The sequence below is a fragment of the Dendrobates tinctorius genome, unplaced genomic scaffold (assembly GCF_039654945.1).
Source record: "Dendrobates tinctorius isolate UK_male_01 unplaced genomic scaffold, ASM3965494v1 ptg000031l, whole genome shotgun sequence".
In the NCBI taxonomy this organism is placed as follows: Eukaryota; Metazoa; Chordata; class Amphibia; order Anura; family Dendrobatidae; genus Dendrobates; species Dendrobates tinctorius.
The window spans coordinates 18,942,816-18,966,949 of NW_027361699.1; the positions used below are offsets into that span (position 1 = coordinate 18,942,816).

Here is a 24,134-nt window from a genome sequence, read left to right on the forward strand (position 1 = left end):
AAATCAGCCATCATCAGGGGGGAGAGGCTGCAGTCACTGCCACAGCCTCTGAGCCCCGTCTGAGAGGAGATGTCATTAGTGTAGTCCGTTCCAGGGGCTCGGCTAGTCCTGCTCATCTGATAATATATGTCGGTTGTAAATTCTGATGCATACTCAGTATGAGCTCTATATTCCTTTGAATTCACAGTGACTGTGTGCTCCTTTGCTGGCTCTAAAGCGAAGTGATGAGCCAGCAAGAGAGCGCACTGTCAGGTTAAGGTTACATGAGCATATAAATATAAAAAATAATAAATAAAAAGGGCCAGATGTGGCCCGCAGTTTGCCCTGGCTTGCTTTGGAGTGTGGGTGAAAACAGGATTACCCAGAGGAAACCCATGCAAACACAGGGAAAACAAGAATGCAGATGTTGTCCTTGCTGGGACTTGAACCTAGGACTCCAACGTGGTAAATGCTGAACACTGAGTCACTGAGCTGTGTAACGCTGCATTTCTGCAACCATGTGAAAACATGTGCACGGCTGTTTTATTGTTCTATAGGATCCTCTTTATTAAGGTATCCTTACGATCAATGCATGTGCACACGAGAACCCATGTTACCAGAAGAGTTTTATCAGAATGGCCTTAAAGATAGGTTTACATTTTGCGTATTTGGTGTGGATTTTTCTGCAGGATATCAACCACAAAATCTGTGCTTGTCACACGCAGAATTTGCTCTCATTTTTGCTGCAAATTTGCCAAAGTCGCAAAGTGTGAAGCTTATACTGAATTCTGCAAAAATAATTTTAAAATCCACAACTCGCGTTAATTTATGTGCCAAAATTTTATAACCATGTGAAAATATGATTTGTTAAAATCCCATCTACTTAGCTGCCACTGTATTACACTGTAATGCACTATTGTTTATTTTTGTATGTTAATTGAATAAATTAAATATAAATTGGAGAAAGAAACATATATACTAGCTTGGCCCGTACAAAATTTTCGCATATTGGTTGTCGGGGGCACAGGCAATTTCAGAAAAAGCAAGCTGGTCAAATGTAAATGTATTTTATGAGATGATGAACACAAACAGGTATTTATATATGTAGATTGGCAATACAATAAATTAGTTTGCTAAGTAGAGGCCAAAAAATGTCGTCTGGTTGAGGTGCCAACTGCAGGTCATTTTGTCTTTCTGCAGGTTTATGAAAATGAATGTTTAAACTGTATTTTGTGATAAAATTGTGAATATGTGGTTTGTTTGGCTCTTTTATTGCTGAAGGGAGAAAGTTTACCTTTCAAATGGTGTATTGTGTGTGTGGGGCGAAGTAATCCGCGAAAAAGCAGTGCATGTTTACAAATATGTTTGCATAGGTGACTCACCATTTGTATGTGTTGGGTGAAGTAATCAGCGAAAAAGCAGTGCATGTATAGAAATGTGTTTGCATATGTGACTCACCTGCAGTGAAGTGTGCTATCCTCCAATGTGTCTGAAATAGGCTGGGCAAGCACTTTTTTGTGTCCCTTTTTGTGTATGCAGGGAGACGTAGGGGTTATTAGGGATACCGACGTTGAGTGGGGGCGCCATATCGTCTACAATTAGGGTGCCAACCTCCACGGCTAGGAAGGGTGAAATTAGGGCTGACTAGGGTAACTTAGCCATTGGCCCATTATTTGAATACTGAAGAGAACTAAAAACAATTTTTTCTCCCTTCATTTTTTTGTCCTCTACTTCTCCTTCTTTTAGTCAATTTCACTAATGTTTTTAGTCATTGAATTAAAAGCTAAATTTTAGGGGTTATTCTTTTTGTGCTTCTGGTGTTATTTTTGAATATATAATCCCACTGATTAATTTTGAGGTCTGTCTTTGATGAGTATGGCTGGGTTTTTGTCGGGACCCATTGACACAAATAAATGGCTGGACGATGCAAGAGAGGTTTTTTCTGAAGTAGAATCTGACTGTCTGCTTCGGGCTCTTCTCTCAAAACACTTTTTTCTGAATTATTGGAGGCATTTAAAGAGAATATTAAGTCTTGGTGGGAGGTACAATCTCTGGAAAATTATATTAAACAAAATATTGTCCCGCGTGGTCTAAGGATACCTCTAATACCTGCTCCAAGGTGTAGGACTCCATCTTTACTTGTAAGGTGGGAGGAGGAGATTACTGCATCATCTGTACGGTTAATGCAGATACTATTAGATGAAGAGAAAATAACTCTAGAGAGGACTTCATTGAGGGTGAAGGAATTAACTGAGGCAACCCTTAAATTGAAAACAGCTGCTGATTTCGTAACAAGGGAAGAAAATCTTAAGAATACTGTTGAGAAATACCAACTTTTTATTAAAGAAAGGAAGCATAAACGATTTGTTAGGGATTCAACAGAGTTCAGGGAAAAACGGGCATACCCTGCCCTTGCCCCGAGGGGTATTCGTGGTGACATCTCATCCTCAGATATTGAATCCTCTGATGCTGAAGGAGGTCCTAAATCATATACCTCTAGACCATACTTTAGAAACAAGGGACGTGGATGTAGGGGTAATTTCAGAAGATGGCAGGACACCGAGCGTTACTCTGTAAGGACCTTCCCCAAAAAGCCAGAAACAAATTCTGTAGTAAATTCTCCCTCCTCCTCAGCTTGCTCTTCAGCCTCTTTTTTAGAAACCAGGGGCCTAGCACCATACAAATTACGGGAGCGGACAAACAATCAAAAATGAGGGCTCTGTTTGATGGGGACAATGGTAATCAGATAATTAATTTGTCCTCATATAATTTGTCAGATATAGAAAAGAGGGTTCTTGAGCGGGGGTTATCTTTTGTTCCTACGACCAGGTTTGACCCATTTGTATGGGTTAAGGATATTAATCTATTTACACGAAAACTTAAGTGGAAAAATTTTTTTGCTTTGAATGATAAAAACAAATGTCAACAACTTGGGATAACGGAGGAGGAACTTCCTGATGTAATGCTTCTGGCTGATTTGTTTGAGGAAGGACAGAGAGATATTGGGGTGGGCCCTTTTTCTGATTTGAAACCAAAAAGTAAAAAGATGCCACCAATTGGTGATACTGGGAGTATTGATATTTTTCAACAGCTTGTCTCGGCAGAGATTTGTAAGATTGACTCCAAGAGAGATAGGGTTCCACCCAATCTCTCCTTCCGTGAGAGAAAGGCTCTGGAAGAACTTGGTGATAATGATCGGATTGTATTGAAGCCCTCTGATAAAGGGGGCAATACTGTTATCCTCAACAGAGACGAATATATTCAAATGTGTATGAGGATTCTCTCAGACAAATCAATGTATGAGCTGCTCAGGAGTGATCCAACGAAGGAGTATAGTCTGAAATTGTCAGTATTGCTCAACAAGGGACTTGATTTGAAGTTGATCTCAAAGAATGAGTTCAACTTCTTACTACCCAAGTGGCCAGTTAGGCTGGTTTCACATTCGCGCTTTTTAAGCGCACGCACGGCCGGGGGTAGCTCCGCCCCCGAGCCGGCTCTCTTGCCCGGCGTGCCCGCCCCTTCCTTGTAGCGCCGCCTCCTAGCGCACAGCGGCGCCTGCGATCGGCGCACCCTATCTTTAGCATAGGGTGCGCAGATCGTGCGCAGGCCGTGCGCTAGTTGCGCTTTGACCTGCGCTGCGCACCTTTGACGGTGCGCCGTGCGCGCCAAAATCAAACTTTTCGGATTTTGGCGCGCACGGCGCACCGTCAAAAGTGCGCAGCGCAGGTAAAAGCGCAACTAGCGCACGGCCTGCGCACGATCTGCGCACCCTATGCTAAAGATAGGGTGCGCCGATCGCAGGCGCCGCTGTGCGCTAGGAGGCGGCGCTACAAGGAAGGGGCGGGCACGCCGGGCAGAGAGCCGGCTCGGGGGCGGAGCTACCCCCGGCCGTGCGTGCGCTTAAAAAGCGCGAATGTGAAACCAGCCTTACAGCTACGTTTTACTCCTTGCCTAAGATCCATAAAGGGTTCGATCCCCTTAAGGGTAGACCAATCGTTTCGGGGATCGATGCCCTTTGTCAGAATTCCAGCAGGTATTTGGATCAATTGTTGAGACCATTTGTGCCATCTCTCCCATCATATTTGCGAGATACTATGGACCTCCTTAATAAACTTGAAGGAATCACAGTGGATCCAGGTACGATACTGGCCTCTATTGATGTTGAGGATTTGTATAGCAGCATTGGCCACACAGAAGGTCTAAAAGCTGTTGAACATTTTCTCAAGGGGAGGGGTATTCACTTTGGAGCACACAACAATTTCCTGTTGGAATTTCTTCAATTTGTATTGTGTCATAATTTCTTCCTATTTAATGGGAGATACTACCACCAGCTCAGGGGCACAGCGATGGGGAGCCCTTGTGCCCCTACCTATGCTAATTTGCTCCTGGGCTGGTGGGAGGACACTCAGGTCGTCTGGTCCCCTAGGATATTATTCTGGGGTCGGTACATTGACGACATCCTCGTCCTCTGGGCAGGGTGTGGAGAATCATTCAGATCCTTTGTTGATACCCTTAATAAAAATGAGTTGGGTCTTTTCTTTACCCATGAGGTAGGTGGAGATCAGATCACATTCCTGGATGTCAATATTTCTATTTCTTCAGATGGCTTGCTTAAAACCAACCTGCACCGAAAACCAACCTCAACTAACAGTCTCTTAAGGTGGGAAAGTTATCATCCCCCCCCCTCTTAAACGAGGTATACCAAGGGGTCAGTTCCTCAGAGTTCAGAGGAACTGCTCTGATTGGAATGATTTTGAAATGCAGTCGAGTGATCTATGGAGGAGGTTCAGGAGCAGGGGTTATCCAACAAGGGTGATTGAACCGGCCTATAAGCATGCTAAACAAGTAAGCAGGACGTCATTGTTGACTCCGAGGGTAAGGGAGGACTCCAATGCAATCACTAGATTGATAGGTACCTTCGATGACCAATCTGGTAAAGTTATGAACATCTTGGAGAAGTATTGGTCTATCCTGAAAATGGATAATGACATACGTGATTGTATCACCCAGGGTCCATCAGTTACATTTAGGAAGGGTAGGTCAATAAGGGATTGGGTGGTAGGTAGCCACCTGGAACCTCAGAAGAGAGAGGAAATGTGGTTGCGGAACAGAGCAATTGGGACCTTTAGGTGCGGACACTGTAGTTTTTGTAAATATATCTGTGTATCCCATACTTTCTGTAGTGCCTATACAAAGAGGATTTATGAAATGAAAAGCTTTGCAAACTGTAAAACCACTGGAGTTGTTTATCTGTGTACTTGTACTTGCCCCCTTGACTATGTTGGCAAAACAAAGCGTGAATTACGTGTCCGCATAGGTGAACATTTGGGGGATATTAGACACAAAAGAGATACCCCCTTAGCCCGTCATGTCAATATGGTGCATGGAGGGGATGATAAACATATTAATTTTCGTGTTATAGAGAGAGTGCAGCCCGCGGTCAGACAGGGGGATTGGGATAATAGAATCCTACAGCGTGAGACACGTTGGATTTTTTGGCTTGAATCACAGAGTCCAAAAGGCCTTAATGAACAGCTAAATTTCAGTAGTTATCTATAATCAGTGTGTTTCACATTTTCCCAGCCAGCTCTTTATAGGGTTTTTGATAATTTGGTCGGTATATTATTACTATTGGAATTTTTTATTATTTTTCATTTATTCTATGTAGGGATACAATTATTCTACTCCATGCCTTTTGAGGACTATTGTTATCTATTTTCTTGAAGTTTTGGGCGTTCTGAATAGTGAGGCTGTTGAATTGATCGGCCGCATATTGTTTGCGAGATATGGTGTTTCTGTTGAGAGGGATGTATTGCCCTATTTTGTTTCAGGCACCTTTTTGTGAATCCCTGTTTCTATCCGTGCTGTCTAGTAAGGTGCGCGGCATCTATGGTAACTGCTGCACCGCATGTTCGTCCTCAATATGATCCCTTCCGGTTTAGACCTCCATTTTGGATTTTGGTAACCGGAAATGGGCGTTCTATATCGGCGCGGCATCTTTAAACAATGGCGGCGAACGCGCCTGGAGTAAAGCCGCACACTGTATTGCTCTCTCGGCCAGGGGTAATGAGACCCCACTTTTTGACCCCTGATGAACCCTCAGCGGATTAAGAGGGGGAAACGCGTCGGGTTTCCATATGCATCAAGTGGCTGATAAGTATAATGTTGTACATTATTTTTGGCAGATCCTGCGGTGGCACTATCTATTTAGATTTAATCTACTGAGCAATTATGCTATGTGACTTTGTATGCATTGCTACTTGAATATTGGTGTACCACGCTGTATAATCAGAGATGAATATGGTAGCCGTATTATTTTTTACTGTATTAGGGTGATTCTGCCCTTACTTGCAAGGTAATGGCTGCCGCAAGTGCTATATAGGCTTTTTTCACTGCCTCTAGTGTGCAATATTTATTCAATGTGATGTGCTTTTTCTTGTAGCCGTTTTTTAATTTTGCTATCTGGTAATTGGGTCTGCCATTTGCAGCTTATTAGCATTTTTGTGACTACGAGATAAGTCCTTCTCTAAGCTGCCGGATATTAACCCCATTATATTCTTTTGACTCCGAGATAAGTCTTTTTGGGGTTCTTATACTATTAGAAATACTACGAGATACGTTCATAGCAATTTAGTATTATCTAGGAGACCATTTTTTGTCTCTTTATTCTTTCGGTACTATAAGTGTGTGTGTTTCTCTTTTTTGTGTCCCTTTTTGTATATGCAGGGAGACGTAGGGGTTATTAGGGAAACCGACGTTGAGTGGGGGCGCCATATCGTCTACAATTAGGGTGCCAACCTCCGCGGCTAGGAAGGGTGAAATTAGGGCTGACTAGGGTAACTTAGCCATTGGCCCATTATTTGAATACTGAAGAGAACTAAAAACAATTTTTTCTCCCTTCATTTTTTTGTCCTCTACTACTCCTTCTTTTAGTCACTTTCACTAATGTTTTTAGTCATTGAATTAAAAGCTAAATTTTAGGGGTTATTCTTTTTGTGCTTCTGGTGTTATTTTTGGGCAAGCACTTGAGCAAGCTGGAAAGACCCCAAGGCAAATGTTTGGATTTGTTTGTGATGTCTGTAAGCAGCTTTGTGGTAGTGTGCTGCCACCTGCATGTAATTTGAACTTTCAAATGGTGTATCATTTGTTTGTGTGGGTGAAGTATGAACGGAGCAAGTGTGCAATTCAATAGGCACTGCATGTTTACAAATGTGTTTGCATATGTGCCTCACCTGCAGGCCTGCAGATGTCTTCCGGTTGAGGTGCCACCTGCAGGTCATTGTGTCTTTCTGGAGATTTATGAAAATGAATGTTTAAACTGTATTTTGTGATCAAATCTTGGACGTGTGGTTTGTTTGGTTATTTTTTGCTGAAGGGGGCAAAATTTACCTTTCAAATGGTGTATCATTTGTGTGTGAGGGTGCAGTATGAACGGAGCTACAAAGTAATCACTGAAAAACAGTGTTTAGAAATAATAGAATAAATAGATAGAGATATATATATATGCACCGTGTTGCATTTTGGTGCGCTCGGCGCATCGACAAAAGAACGCATGCACCGGAAAAACGCATATCTGCGCACGGCCTGCGCACCCAATGCTAAAGATAGGGTACGCAGGTCGCATGCAGCGTCATGCGCCCATAGGTGGAGCTGAACGGAGGAGAGGAGGCCATGGGCGGAGCTTCACGGCGGCTGTGTGTATCCCTCCGCAGCTCCAGGAAACGCTTGTGTGAAAGTAGCCTTAGAAAAAAATTGACGTGGGGTTCCACGGTACTTTTGACAACCGGCCAGGCAAAACTGACAGCTGCAGGCTGCAACCCTCAGCTGTCAGCGTTAGCAAGGCTAGTTATCAAGAATAGAGCCTTCCTCAAGCTGTTTTTCTTTGTAATTATTTAAATAAATGAAAAAAAAGACATGTGGCTTCCCCCATTCTTGACAACCAGCTAAGCTAAAGCTGACAGCTGGTTAATGGGCCATGGATATTCAAGCCTGCAGCCGCCCCAGAGAAGGCGCATCTATTAGATGCGCCAATTCTAGCGCTTTGCCTGGCTCTTTCCACCTGCCGTGTGGCGGTGGCAAATGGTGTTCATATTTGTGGGGTTGATGTCACCTTTGCATTGTCCGGAGACATCAAGCCCATTGCTTAGTAATGGAGAGACGTCTATAAAGACTCTTCTACAATACTAATCCTATAGTTATATTGTAAATAAACACACAGACACAATAAAATCTTTTATTTGAAAGAATGACAGACCCCTTTAATGAATCTAAATTAACCCATACTCATGTCATCACCCATTCCACTGAAGCCATGGTCTTCTGCAATAAAAAATAAAAAACAACCATATCCCTCACCATAATCCATGTCTGGGGATAAACAGTTTTGAAGTTGCGACCGTCCAGGCTGAGAACCACTGAGGAATTGAGCTGCTGCGTGTGCAGCATCAGTGACCAGCTGTGACCTCATCTAGGTTTACACTGATCAATGAGGCTGCGTTCCACAGCTGGGTCCCTGAACAGCAGTGATCTCACAGAGGTAACCGCAATCAGTTTCCCTTACCAGCCCCCAGTTGTCAGTTTTATCTTTGCTGGTTGTCAAAACGCCTTTTTTAAAAATTTATTTAAATAATTAAAAAATACGCTGTGGGGATCCCTCTATTCTTGATAACCAGCCTTGATTAAGCTGACAGCTGAGGGTTGCAGCCTGGCTGGTAATCAAAAATACAGGGGAACCCCACGTCAGTTTTTTATTTTACTTATTTATAGCAGAGGAAGCTGAAAATTCTCTCACTCTTAACAGTTGAATACAACTCTCAAGATTGTCCCCTGCTAAGGCTGATAGCAGCGCGAGCAGCGGAAAGTGATGTGAGCCATCTTCACTTCAGCACCTGGCGACGGAGAACAGAGTGAATAATACCACTGATTCCAAGGAAACGGTACGTGTCATACTAATGACACAGGGATGTTATCAGAGTATCATCAGTGTGCGGGATGTTTTGCCACCCGTGCTGCTACCGTAAATACTGATGTCTGAAAAAGCCCTTAGTGAACTCGGTCATTTACAGAACTTTGGCAGACTTTTGCTGATTTTTAAGAAAAAAAAGCTTGATAATCCGAACACGAATCCAAATGTGCAACGTTCGTCCCGAATTGGAGATTGATGAATGTTTTCAAATCATTCTCTAGTCACAAATTGGTATGGAAAAAAATTGACATGTGAAAAGACTAACGTGTTGTGGGACATCCACATAGAATAAGAATAGAAGGTATGATTAAAATAGGCATGCGAGTCAGGCTTTGGCCAGTTCCTACTGGTAAAGTTGTGTTTTCATCTGAGACTGTCAGTTAATAAACACAAAAAATGGAATGGTAAAGAAGAACTACGGTAAGCATACTGCATATTCATTTTCTTGTTTTAGGCATGTAAAAAGCTATTTCCATATCCAGGAAAAACAGCAGGTCTTCACTTTAACATTACTGATTTCCATACCTCTGACTGTATTTTCAACATGTACTGTCTGATCACAAGAGGCAAACGTTTTATTTATTTAAGTACATTTTTCCACTTCATGGTATGATGTCCCATCTTAGACATACATACCTCTATAACAGAGCACAAAGCTCCCTGTTAACAGGCATCTTGGATAACTGGTGGTGTAAAGGTGCCACATGTTGGGTTTAAAGCGCTCATCCAAGTCAACAGAATTTTGAAATATTAGTATGTGACTGTAAAATAAAGGAAATACTCCAGGCTAATATCTTTTCTGCTAGGTAACAGAAAATGAAGATATATTTTTCAAACATAGAACCACATATCACTCACAATGTTTGCTCTAATAACTTGCCAAGTCTGCATGTCATGAACTGGCACAAAAACTTTTGAAGCTTTTGTCACTTACCAAATACAATGATAATGAATACGTAGAAAATTACAAATTGTACAGAAAACGTTTTAGAGGCAAATTCATGATAGAACACAAATAATCCCAATGTATAGTCAAAGTTTCCTATTTCCGAGATCCCAAGTACAGAATTTCACATCCCGACCAGAAGAGAATGCACATGAATTATACCTGTCAAGTAAATATTTTTATGCTTTCCACTGGGTCTCAACAACATTCTTTGATATTAAAATGAGAAAGACAGTTTCCTAATTTGCTGTGCATACTTAATAGTTTGCTAGGCCAGATTCATAGAGAAGTGTGAATAAGTTTTTTTATTCTCAAGGGGAAATGGAAACTGCCAGTGTCAGAAATAATGCGTGAAAACACAATATTATCTAAAATTATGCAGAAGTATCTGGGTGGGAAAGTATACATCATAATAACAGAGGGGGCTTCACCTAACTAGTGATGAGCGAGCGTGCTCGAATAAGGAGTCTTCCGAGCACGATCTTGTGTTAATAGAGTATCTTCAGCGTGCTCAGATACTATGTCTGAGTCCCCACGGATGCATGTCTCGTGGCTGTTAGACAATACCTGCATTTGTTGCAGCTGTCGAACAGCCACGAGACATGCAGCCGCGGGGGCTCGAACATAGTATTTGAGCAAGCCAAAGACACTATTAACACACGAGCACGCTCGCTCATCAATACTCATAACATTTCAAAAGCCATCTCTGTTCAAGTTCAAACACAAACTCATCTCACTTTTACCATGCAGGCATACATAGTGCACAACATAAATGAGTACACCCCTTTTAAAATTAAGATTTTAATCGAAATCTCCCTGAATAATTTCCAAAATTTTGAAATGACCGTTTCATTGAACATTTTTTAAATCATAACATGAAAGTAAGGTTAATAATATAACTTTCATTAAAAAAAAAAAAAATCTTCACTTCTCAACTTAGTTGATGCAAAAATGAGTATACCCCACATCAAAAACTACTACATCTATTGTTTTGTAAGGACAGCACCAAATCTTCTTGACATGGAATGAACAAGTTGGTGACACATTGCAACATCTGTCTTTCTCAATTCTTCAAGATGGATCTCTTTTAGTGCCTAGAAGTTGGATGGAAAGTGATGCTCAACTTGTGTCTTCAGAATTCCCCATAGGTGTTGGATTGGGTTCAGATCAGGAGACATACTTGACCACTGATTCCTCACTTTCACCCTGTTCACAGTATGCACTTGTATACTGCAATTCGGATGAAACGTATACACAATATCTTTAGCTCTTTCATACACTGCCAGATCCTTTTTAAACTTGAATTTTATGGGATAGGACTCCTTTTTATCCAAGGAGTGTCATATTTTCCAAGGCTTTATTCACATAGTGTTTGACCTTGCATAGTAGACTACGTCTTGCTGTAGGTCTCAACTAAGCATATATGACCGAAATTATGTACTATAGAGCCCACTGTGACTCCATTTGCATCGTTATACTCTGCGCATATGCCCGAATTCCGTTTTGGAGCGGGTTGCAAGCAAGCATCAATGGAACCACGGAATATACGCTCAATCGTGATGTGAACCCTGTCATACATTTTCTACTGTAAAGATCCAGCCAGGGACCATTGCTGGAAAGGAGACTATTCCAGTTCTGCCCTGATCATAATTGACAAGGACTGCTCATTGTAATTGAGAGGTCTCTCCATGATGTAAGTAGGGAGAGACCTGTCAATCATCTGCAGCAGCAGAGCTGGGTAAAGCGGAATTCAAACTCACCAAATATGACAAAGGACATATACAGTATACTCCTTGATTGGCAAAAGGATGATGCTAAAGTACAATTTCCATAGTCCTCTTGGAGTCAGAGGCTATACAGAAGAAAATACACTTTTCTTACACATAATAAGATGCAGGAAATACAAATTCTTATGCTACCAAGTTCAAATGCTTGAAAAACAAAAACACAAAGGCCACAAGTCATCAAAGCTGTCACCCAAGAATTCTGGTAGAAAAGCTTTGAAAAGTCGCAAAATTTAGGTGCAACTCCAAGTCGCGCCAAAGTTTTTTGCAACTTCTGCCATTTTCACTCCAGTTTCTCCTATCTCTGACAAAATGGATGCAACTGAGGCGGGGCGGGAGCACAGCAGGGGTGGGATGACACAGCTCATCTAAGTTATGATGAGCTGGAGCGTTAACTATGGCAGAACTGGAGTGAGATTTCTGGTGTTGTGCAAGGAGACAAACACCACTCCTCACACAATCCAGATTTATTATGAGGCATGTACCTCTTCATGAATCAGGAGTGCTTAACTTCATCACTCTAGCTGAATCTGGCTCAAACATCTAAGCTGCAGCCTAAATATCATTGCAAGCACAGGGAAATCTGTAAGGTCCCATAACTGTTCAAGACCGCTACTAAAGTAGTACATACAGATCCTGCCAGAATGGGCGCAACAGACTAAAAAGTACTATTTGAGTACAGCCATTTAATTGAATAATGCCATAACTAAAAATAAATGTTCAAGCAATATTTGATTCAATATTTTATGCCGTAAAAAATATATGTATAACAACAATTGCCAATGCACTGCATTACAACATCAGATTTCTACATTCCTGTAAAGCGGATGAGTCACTTGTCCAAGGTCTTAAGTGAATGAAAGTTAGAAACTCCCAGTATTAAGCCTAAGGCCATAACAAAACCTTTTCACAGTAAAGTAAAAGAAGCAAAATATAAATTACCCCCTAAAGTCACAAACAATGTCACGGAGCAGTAAGAAATAGTATAGTGGCTTGAAACGGATTACAAGCTCCTTTTATGCTAAATTCAAACAACTGAGCATCAATCGGGAAACTCTCCAACAGGTATGACAAACTGTATTCACTTTGGCATTAGGCAAGAGAAGTTCAATTTATAACAACCGAGTTAAAATGACTTTTCTAGGTAGTAGGTCCCTTGGCATGTTAATACAAAAAAAAGCTAGAACTTCTAAAAGGAATCTGCAGGTCTTCTATGCTGCATGTACAATATTAAGTCAGAGATGCTTCCCATTTGATATATTGTAAGCTCAAAAGGAGCACAAACTGTGAGCCACATCTAAGAGAACTGAATACTGTGTGCTATACCTAGTTGTAATAATGTCTGGGTAGAGTCATAAAATGCAGGATAAACCCTCTGGATGTCTGAGTAAGTGTATAAATATAAAAAAAAAATAAAAAAATTCTAAAACCTTGAAATATTAAAAAAAGAAAATTGTGCATGCCTACATTTTTCATAATCAAGTTTGCAGCCTCCAAAATAAGAGACAGGTTATGTGAAATGTTAAGTATTATGGTACATCTCTAATTCAATTCAACAAGTCCACGTTTCCATGTACAAAAAAGCTGCATTTTCATCTGCTAATTTTTTTTTCCTGCCTGTGTTGGCTCCAAAACTGCAATAGCAATCTGCTGTAAGTAATTATTGCATTTTGTTACATTTTTTTCCTGACTTTTTGGTGCAGATTTCAGGCAGAATTTTAATGAGTTTTTCATTCAGAAACACTGGGAACCTGTAATTTAAAACATTACTGCATTTTACATGAGAAATGGATATGGAGACAAACAAGAGCAATAGCGTATTATCCAAATGACAGTTGACGGTACGGTGCAGTTGTGTGAGAACACTTAACGTTTCAGAGTAGGAACTTCCAGCCGCTGCGACTCCAAAGGTTGGAAGATCCAACGTAATATTTGAGTGTTAAGAGATGCTGGTAACCTGCACTGTGTTGGTTGTGTATCCACAAATAGATCCACTAAAAGGTATAAAGGGTAACAGTGCAATTTATTCTTGACATGTTTTAAAGTGGTCTGACTTAATCAGGACCACATCTTTGTGGTATTCCCAAAGAAGAAAGAGCACTGCAAAACGCTTCAAGAATAAACCCCACTGTTATACTTTAAACTCTTTATTGGATTCTTTTGTTAATACACAAACAGCAGAGCAGGTCACCTGTATGGTCTTGGTAGGTATACTTCAACTGTAAGGCTATGTGCACACGCTGCGGATTCTGCTGTGGTTCCGCAGCGTTTTTGGCCCTGCGGAACTGCAGCAGTTCCGCTGACATGGTACAGTACCACGTTACCCTATGGGTTTTAAAAACCGCTGTGCTCACGCTGCGGTTTTTTCCGCACGGTTTTGCTGCAGTTTACAAACCGCAGCATGTCAATTGTTTCTGCGGATTCCGCAGCGGTTTGGCACCTATTCCATTGTCCAGGTGCCAAACCGCAGGTCACTTTACTTGCGGTTTTACCTGCGGTTCTGCGTGGAAAAACCCACAGGTGAATCCGCAGCGTGTGCACGTAGCCTAAGGGTCTTAGCAAAAAAACACAACAACAATCCAGAAAATCGCATGGTTTTTGCATTTTATTGCATGAAATAAGTATTTGATACAATAGAAAAACAAAACTGAATAGGTGCTACAGAAACTTTTGTTTGCAATTACAGAGGTCAGACATTTCCTGTAGTTCTTGACTAAGTTTGCACACACTGCAGCAGGGATTTTGGCCCAATCCTCCATAAAGATCTTCTCTAGATCTTTCAGGTTTTGGGGCTGTCGCTGAGGAACAGTGAATTTCGGCTCCCTCAAAAGATTTTTTTTTAATAGGTTCAGGTCTGGAGACTAGCTAGGCCACTCCACTGCTTCTTACAGAGCAATTTCTTAGTTGTCCTGGCTCTGTGTTTTGGGTCATTGACATGCTGGAAGACCTAGCCACAATCCATTTCAATGTTCTTACTGAAAAAAAATTGGGGTTGTACTCATCCTTCTTCCTCCAAACACGGAGAGTGGAGTTGAAACCAAAAAGTTCAATTTTGATCTCATCTGAACACATGACCAGTTCCCATGCCTCCTCTGGATCATCCATTTTGTCAGTGGCGAACTTCAAATGAGCCTGGACATGTGCTGGCGTTAGCAGGGGCACTTGTGTACCCTACATCGTTTTAATCCATGACGCCGCAGTGTGTTACTAACGGTAATGTTTGAGACTGTGGTCCCAGCTCTCTTCAGATCATTGGCTAGATCCTCTCATGTAGTTCTGGGTGGATTCACGACCATTCTCAGAATCATCCTTACCCCTCAAGGCGAGATCTTGCTTGGAGCCCCAAAACAAGAAAGACTGTCAGTCATCTTGTGTTTCTTCCATTTGCTAATAATTGTGCCAACAGTTGTTGCCTTCTAACTAAGCAGCTTGCCTATTGTCCGGTAGCCCATCCCAGCCTTGTGCAGGTCTACAATGTTGTCCCTGGTGTCCTCAGGCAGTTCTTTGGTCTTGGCCATGGTGGAGAAGTTGGAGTGTGATTGATTGGATAGACAGGTGTCTTTTATACAGGTAAAAAGTTCAAAAAGGTGCAGTGAATGCAGGTAATGAGCACAGAGTAGGAGGATTTCTTACAGAAAAACTAACAGGTCTGTAAGCCAGAATTCTTGCTGGTTGGTAGGTGATCAAATACTCATGCAATAAAATGCAATTTAATTATTTGTATGATTTCTAATGTGATTTTCTGATTTTTTTTTTTTTTTTTTTTTTTTTTTTAAAGATTCTGTCTCTCACAGTTGAAGCGTACCTATGATAAAAATTACAGACCTCTATTCTTTGTAGGTGGGAAAACTTGCAAAATCAGCAGTGTATCAAATACTTATTTTCCCTACTGTATATTATGGACTTGTATTCCTTTCTCTCAAATCTTATCAAAACCTATTTGACCAAGAATACAGTAAAGTCATCCAGTTCCATGTGTAACAATATTTTTTTTCTCATTCCAAGAAAAAAGTCAAACTTTATAACATTGTTGCCTATGACATTCTAGAAACCTGACAATCTTAAGTAGAAGGGAGAGAGCAGATCCATCCGATTAATCAGGATCTGTGCAATACAGAAGATCTTTACTCTAATGGCCTATGTTAATTTTACCCTTGAAGATCTTATAAAATGTACCTATACATGTTGGAAAGCCACTAAATTTAGTAATGTTGGTTCATCATCTAGTGTTTTACAAGGGTCACCAGACTGTTGTATAACTGTTGAAATAAGGGGAAAAAAAGGTCCAGGTCCGTGGCTTTTAACATGCTTGGGAAATAAGGCAATATCCAGAGTTGGAGATACATGCAAGCTACGCGGAGATTAAATATGTATGAGTATTGGGAAGATGGCAATAACCACGAGTGTTTGACTGAAAGCCATCTAAACAGTATAAGGTTCTTTAGAAGAAAAGTTCTGTACAAACGCATAGAGAACCATGAAATCAACATTTTGTCCTACTTTGAGCTTTTCCTCTTATTTACATGGTTGTCTATCTGAAGGTGGATCAGAATCCACTGAATGTGTGCATTAAAATAATAGCAATCTATTATACCGCTAATAACATTTAATGTGTTTCATTATCATTTGCTGCTCTGAATTAGATTTCAAAGAGCTTTAATAGGAGTAAAATATAATTTTCATCTGCCCTTTACCGATTACTTTTTTCCTTACATAAAAGTTGATTTTATTGACAAGACACTGTTAAATAGCACTGTCATTGTGTACATATCTACCATGGTGCATATGATTAGTGCAATTTGGAAAGTATAATTCTGAGAGTGATACATAATAGTCAATTTACTACTTATTTTGTGGGGGTGACATTTTATCATTAAATAAATAAGCTTACAGTTCATGAGTACAGTATATATTACCAGTCACTTGTTTTAATATACTTGCTGGAAACTAAGCATTCTCAAACCCTATTTTGATTTTTATAATTTTTTTATTATATATGGGACATAAATATAGGTTAACACTGCACGGTAATAGATTGGACAAAACTTTTCTGGCTTTAGTAATTGTGATAACTGGGAGAGACCATATGGATTACTATTGGATTTGTTTTAGGATTAGTCTGTGGTGTTAGGAGTTATTTTCAGTTACCTTTACAGAGGGTTATGTATGATTATGTTTAAGTATTTTTAAATTTTTGTTTATTTACTTTATCAGATCCACCATCCATTTGCCATCCAGTTTTTTTTTTTCGTTTGAGAAAAATTTATGAAACTGACCAAACTCTGAGGAAAAAAATTGACAGGATGTGTCAGTGAAAGACTGATGTCACAACTCTGTTGCTGAGTGTCCCGGGACCAGGGGCTCCTTTCCTGTCCCTAACGCGAGAGGGTGCCCTAGCTCACCCTGTTCCCCGGATTACTTCTGATGGTGAAGATGCCAGGGTCGCATACCTTGCCTTAGCTCCTGAATCCACTCTGTCTGTGCCCTTCCCCCACCCAAGGAGGAGGGGAGTAGTAGTATACCGTAGTACACCAACTAGGCTAACAAGGTAATACAAACGGGTAATGAAAAAATGACAAACATACAAAATATACACACACATATAACAGAGGAATGCACAAAAAGGTGGAGGATTTGGTTAAACCAAAGAAAGATAAGAAAGGAAATTATGACACACTCAAAACCTATCAAAAGTCACAGATAAACCCACCAAACGCCTTCTCCTATATTAAACGACAGCAACCTCCAGCTATGCAACATAAGCTCCCTCTGACAATAAGTGCTAGACGGGGCCCAGGTTATATAGGAGATGGGAGTGGCTAACAGTGCACAGCTGAGAGCCTTAATGCTTCAGGAGCTTGCAATAGAGTAGATTAACCCCTGCATTGCCAAAAGAAAATTACACCATTTAATATGAAGGTGAAGTGCTTCTAATCAGTGCAGGAGTGGGAGAAATCAAATGCTGTGGTCTTCTGGCTCCTCTTTGTCGTGGTAACCCCATGACAACTGAATGCAGAAGTATTGTAGTGCATGAAACAAGCAATGAAAGCGAAAATTAGTGGGACTAAGTAAAAGTGTAACCCCTTCAACATGATGACATTTAGAAATGAAATAAAAGGCGATCAGAAGCTGTATGTAAAAAAAAATGGTATTACTGAACAACAAATAAATCCGCAATAAAACAGCACATATATGACTCAGTCAGATCTTCAGCGTGCCCAAACGTTAGCTTGCAACCACATACTGGGTGTTTCCGCGGTCGGAAGAAATTGTCTAAAATTGTTGGCTCTTTTTTTTTTTTCATTACCATGTGAAAATGAAAACTTTGTAGCTGAAGAAAAATTTTAGTTGAAAAAAATGCAATTGCTATTTTTGTTATGACAGCAGCAGTTTTGAACCATTCGAGGGATGCAGTTTTCCAATATATGTGTGCCTCAGAATCAACTCAAAACTGAATAAGTCTATAAAAAATAGCTGCTAATTTTAAACAAACATTCTAACAAGATAAAAAAAAAGATGCCATGGAACATGCTGTCTATTGACAAGACCAGTGGTCTCAAATACACAGCCCATGGGCAGAATATGGCCCTGAGCCCTACTGTGCAGTCCTCGGGCCCCTGAGAAAATCGCAAACAGCTCTCTGCACTGCAAAACCAATACCAGCCACTTGCCAGAGGCCAACAGCAGACGTTGGCATCTCAGCACGGCCGCACATAACTTCATTGCTAAGCGCCACCACTGTGGAGGAGGAAGAGGACGTTGTTCGCTGAGAGTGCGAGATCAGTTGAGAATTTTTTTTGTGTGTATGTAAAGATCAGCAGAATGGGGGACATTGTTCCAAGAAGGGGACATTTCTATAACATGGGAGCAGGATGGGGACATTATTACAGGACTGGGGACACTATTACAGGACACGGACATTATTACAGGCAGAAGGACATCGTTACATAACAAGGGACATTATTACAGGGTGAAAGGCATTACAGGACAGAGGACATTATTACAGGACGGGGGACATTTGGTAAAGCAGATAAGAACATTCACACTACTCTATATAGTATGATGATATTAGCCCTGATAATCAGACAGAAAGCAGATAAAACAGGAGCTTATGATTAGTTGTAAAATCAGCCTTTTGTTCTTATCTGCTTTAAAACTAACCTGCTATGCAAGACAGGACTAAAAACTATCCATCCCGTTTTTGATGTGTTTCACATTTGATTATTCAGAATATCATTATGATTATCTATGAAACTATGAGATTATACTTGCCTACTCTTATACTTTGCTCATTATAGTACCAGTGTATAACAGGGAGAGTTAGGGACAGCCACAGTCGAGCGGGGGCACCATTTCATCCACTGTGGGGTGTCAACCTCCACAGTTAGGCAGTATCAGCCTAGGTACAAGACAAGGGACTGGAAGGACATTGCTGTCTGGATTTTGTATATATGTATATAATTAGTGGATATTTTACAAAGGAAGGACTCCTTATATAGCCTCAAATTTCTCTATGAAATGGATGTCCCTCCCTTTTTGCTTTATCAGTTGTGTGTCTATGTTACTCAGTGTAATGATGCTTTAAGAAAATTAAAAGAAGGAATTCTTTTTAGAGGGATTATATGTTCACACACTTAATTGTCCTTTTTAGCAATTAGTTTACTTCTCCATTAAGGAGAAAGAAGTGTATCCTTAACACCTGATATATCCTATGTAAATGGAAGGAGTTAGCAACAGAGCTCCTCCCTCCTATCCACATAGAATATCATCAGTTACAGCTGCCATCTTCTATCTCACTAATGGGAAAGTCTCTTCACTGAATACATAGTTGACCTCAGAATTGACTATTTTGATAATGAATGATCAATTCTGGCAGAGAAAGAAGCAGATTTCTCTGATGAGATATATTACAAAGTTGTTTATTTTCAGGTGTACTATTGATGTATGAAATAAAAATTAAAACAAAAGGATACACTTTAAGTTAACATTATTGCTACATACTATCAAGTCAATACTTTCATTTCTTTTATAGACCCCCTTTTTTTTTTAACAACTGGAAGCTCTTATTTTAATCAATTTAAGTACAAAACCACAACTGGATTCAATTTTTGGAAGCAGCCAGCAAATCTATCACACAGACTTGCTCAAGTCAACAAAGAACTGCCAGACTAGCCTGATAGGCAGCATCGAGCACAGACAGTATCCAGCATTTACCCAAAAATTCATGCCATCTTCATCCCTAAAGTATTTAATCATCCGTACCATAAGTGCCTATAAAGCAAATGCAATTAAAGTCAATATATACAAAACATATTTATTTCCCACAATACAATGCAAATGGATTATCATTTACTATGTATGGTCTTCTTTAGAGATTCCAATCCAACTCAATGCGTGACCACAGCATACAGCAAAATTGTATATGGTTTTAATGTTCCTACGGCACTGGCTGAAATGTTGCATGGCAATCAATATGCCCCTTACATCTTTGGCAACACATGAGCAGTGCCATGCATCACTGTCAAGACTGCCTTTGCTCTTTACTGCAAGGAAAAAAAGTGATGAGCTTCTGTCATCCTTCTGTAGATCTAGCAAAAAAAAAAAAAAAAGTGTAATCAAATTCACTTTAACCCATTAGCTTCTATAAAGGTTTTTAAACTCTTCCCCAAAGATAGCTGGATAAACAATGATTGGTACCCAGCTTTACATTGGATTGTTTTTCAAGGGAAGCCATCATCAGGAAATAACTTAATGTCAGTCAGGTTTTTGTGTTAATTTTTTGGCATTATTTTTTCATATCACAAACTGTTCAAAAGAATATATCATTTTTAGGACCATAAGACGCACCGGACCATAAGGCTCACACCAATTTTTGGGGTGGAAAAGAGCAGAAAAAAAGATTTTTATAAGATGGGGGTCCGTCTTACTGTCCAAACTTAAGGTATCTTACCTGAGGGCCAGCGGTGGTAGAACGAGGTCACAAGAAGCATGGTGCCTTCCTCAGGAAGCCAGTGGCGGTAGAAGGGAGGCAATGCTGCAGTCCTGGGGTGCGATGCTGCGGGTCCGGTGTCGGCGGTGGGGCAGAGCATGGAGCAGGGTCCGTTCCTCAGGATGCTGGTGGCAGAAATGTGGCGACGCTGCAGCCCGGTGTCCACGGCGAGCAGAGCCGAGTGCATCGCTAGTTTTTTGGCGGTCATCTTCGTGAGGCCACGCGTGCGCAGATTGAGAACTCGGCAACCCTTGGCTTCAGGAAAAAGGCCGCCGAGATCTCAATCTGCGCATGCGCAGCCTCCGGTGGCAGTTTTCCTGAAGTCGAGGACCGCAGAGATCTCAATCTGCACACGCACGGCCTCAGGAAGATGGCCGCTGAGAAACTGGAGATGCACTCTGCACCGCCGACACCGAGCCTCAACATCACCACACCTCTGCCGCCGCTGTTTTCGCTGCTACATCACTGCCACAAACCCCCGGTAAGCCTGCGTTCGGACTATAAGATGCACCTCCCAATTTTTGGGGGGAAAAAGTGCATCTTATAGTCCGAAAAATACGGTATCTTGCAAATTTCACACTTCTCACTTGGGCTTTTTAGACTAGCTTCCTGTTGTTTCAAGTATCAAAACATGAACAATAGCCACAATGAGCTGATTCCAAATATCTCTTCTATTAACACAAAATACTGATTTTTTTTTATCACATTAACTTTAATAAGATATTAAAGGAGTGGTCCCATGAAGAATGCCAAACGTATACCGTAATTGCTAGGGGTCCAACTGCTAACACATTATTACACATGCGCGATCACTATTCTATTTATAGTCTATTACTTCTAGTCAGTTAATCGAACAGTGGTGACAAATGCACATTAATACATTATTTACATAGCAGATTTTTTAACCCCAGTTCTCATCATTGGTAGGGGTCCCAGCATTTAAACACCATGGTCCTGATACAGTTGTGCTCAATAGTTTACATACCCCGGCAGAATATTTGCTTTCTTGGCCTCTTTAGGCGAATGGGACCTACTTGGACTTTCCAACATGACAACGATCCAAAATGCAATGCCAAGTTGACTTGTCATTGGCTACAGCATAACAAAGTGAAGGTTCTGGAGTGGCCACCTCAGTCTCCTGACCTCAATATCATTGAGCCACTCTGGGGAGATCTCTGAAGTGCGCAGTTCATGCTAGACAGCCCAAGATTTTACAGGAACTGGAGGCTTTTTGCCAAGAAGAGTGGGCAGCTTTACCATCTGATAAAATAAAGAACCTCATCCACAACTGGCACAAAAGACTTCAAGCTGTCTTTGATGTTAGAGAGGGCAATACACGGTATTAAGAAATGGGGTGAGTGAACGCTTGATCTGGGTCATTTGGATGTTTTGGGTTGTCGTCATGATTTAAAAAGAGAAAAACACAGTAGTTGGACAATTCATCCAACCACTAACCATGAGTGGAGAAAAAAGTTTGGTGTTATTCATATTCTCTGAAAAAAGGCCAAAAATGCAAAACATTCTTCTGGTGTATGTAACTTTTGAGCACAACTGTACATGAAGACCGGCATTGCTCACTCTGGTCTTGATGAGTATATGGGTTGGAGTCAGATGTGCTGGACTCAAAGATGCTTGTGACTTTTCACGAAGCCAGAGAGTTGGACAAGTGGCACACACATCAACGAGCGCCTTGCCATAAGGGTATGTGCACATGTATTTTTTGGTGCTGCGGATTTGTCCCTGCAGATTTTGTAAAAATCTGCAGGTAAATTTCAGGTCAAAAGACCTGTGGTTTACCTGCAGATTAGGCTGCGGTTTTGCTCTGCGGTTTATCACCTCTACAAAGGAGGAGATGGTAAAAGAAGTGACATGTCATTTCTTTCTGTGGATTTGAAACCGCAGCAAAACCGCGTGGAAAATTCCACAGCATGTGCACAGCGGTTTCCATTTTACATAGAGTAAAATGGTACTGTACAACGCAGCAGTTTCTGCTGCGGACCCGCAGGGCCAGAAACGCTGCGGATCCGCAGCAGAATCCGCAACGTCTGCACATAGCCTAAATTCTACTGCAGTCCCTGCTGGAGTAAGATTTGTGCATTGTGAACTCTGCCGCTTGTCATAAATTTAACAAACGGTTTTCACCACTCCACGACACCACACTTGCTTTATCCACTTTGTTGGAGCTGGGCGAAAATGGCGTGAGAACACCAAAAGGTCATATAATTTTAGCGAAGCCACTAATTGCATCAGAATTATGGAACTTTTCGAAGTTTTTTCAGCCAGAATACTTGTGGAAAAGCTTTGATGAATTGGGCCCTACGTGTGTATAGGACTACCCCATCAACATACACTAAAAACTTAACAAAAGCACAAATTACGGAAACATATTTGCATATTTACTTAGAAATGATTTTTGAGTGACCAAAAAGTATATAGATATATAGATAAACAAATTAGTGAAATCTGTACAAGATATTCTCCAAAGCTGAACATGTACATTATGTGGGATCTCAAAAAGAGGAATTGGACAGGTTAAAAATTAATATGTAATTGCATATAAAAAAAACAAACAAACATGTGGACGAGTTAATAATAATAATAAATTTTATTTCTATAGCGCCGACATATTCCGCAGCACTTTACATTTCAGAGGGGATCTGTACAGACAATAAACATTACAGCATAACTATAATCACATAGATTATAACAAATACCAAGAGGAATGAGGGCCCTGCTCGCAAGCTTACATTCTATGAGGAAAGAGGTAGACACGAAAGGTGGATGGTAACAGTTGCCCTGATTGTATGGACCAGCCATAATGTTAAGTATGTAACAGTACAGACACAGAGGGCTAATGCATAAAGCATGTGGGAACATGATGCGGGGAACCTGGTTATGGTGAAACTTTTGGCTGTGCGACACAGGGATAGATTAGGTTAATGTGTTGAGGCGATAGGCCAGTCTGAATAAATGCGTTTTCAGGGCACTCTTAAAATTGTGGGGATTGGGGACTAATAAATAGTTAATAAAATAATACAAGCGATGTTGGCTATTGACTTTTGTAAACCATATTCTAGCTAAAACAATACAGTCGATCCAATATATTTTCAGATTTAATGAAGCTTTCAAAACAACATCTGTGGCTTTCAAGCTTGCTATTATTTCCCTCTAGGTGCAGCTCTGAGAGCGCAAAGGCTTCCAAGTAGAATGGGGTGGCCCTGGCCAAACATTGAAAAGCTTATAGATCAGTCATCATTGTAGTGTAAATCCCTTTTCAAAATAATGTCTGTCGCTCAGAGTACACTTGTGCTTAGACGTGGTTCACTTGTCAAATACAAAATTTGAGGTCGCTGAAAGCCCAGGGGCAACGCCATCTATTCTCAAACTCATTTCAACCTCTATTTTGACAGAGAAATAGGATTTTCAAGTGTAAAAATAATAAGAAGCACCAGAGATAAACAAAAGCAGCTC

The 24,134-nt window shown here is 40.8% G+C and overlaps 1 protein-coding gene across 2 annotated transcripts in view; it reads right to left on the reverse strand.

Annotated features, from left to right (window-relative positions):
- The window catches only part of KDM4C (lysine demethylase 4C), a 565,453-nt gene that overhangs the window by 65,434 nt on the left and 475,885 nt on the right, over positions 1–24,134 (reverse strand). The window contains exon 18 of one of the 2 annotated variants that reach the window (XM_073572231.1): positions 19,940–20,262. The exons of the other annotated variant lie outside the window; for it this stretch is intronic. Within the exon in view, the coding sequence (XP_073428332.1) occupies positions 20,215–20,262 (48 nt within the window). The 3' untranslated portion in view covers positions 19,940–20,214. Of the gene's footprint in view, positions 1–19,939; positions 20,263–24,134 lie in introns of those variants that run through there. 2 annotated transcript variants of the gene reach the window in all.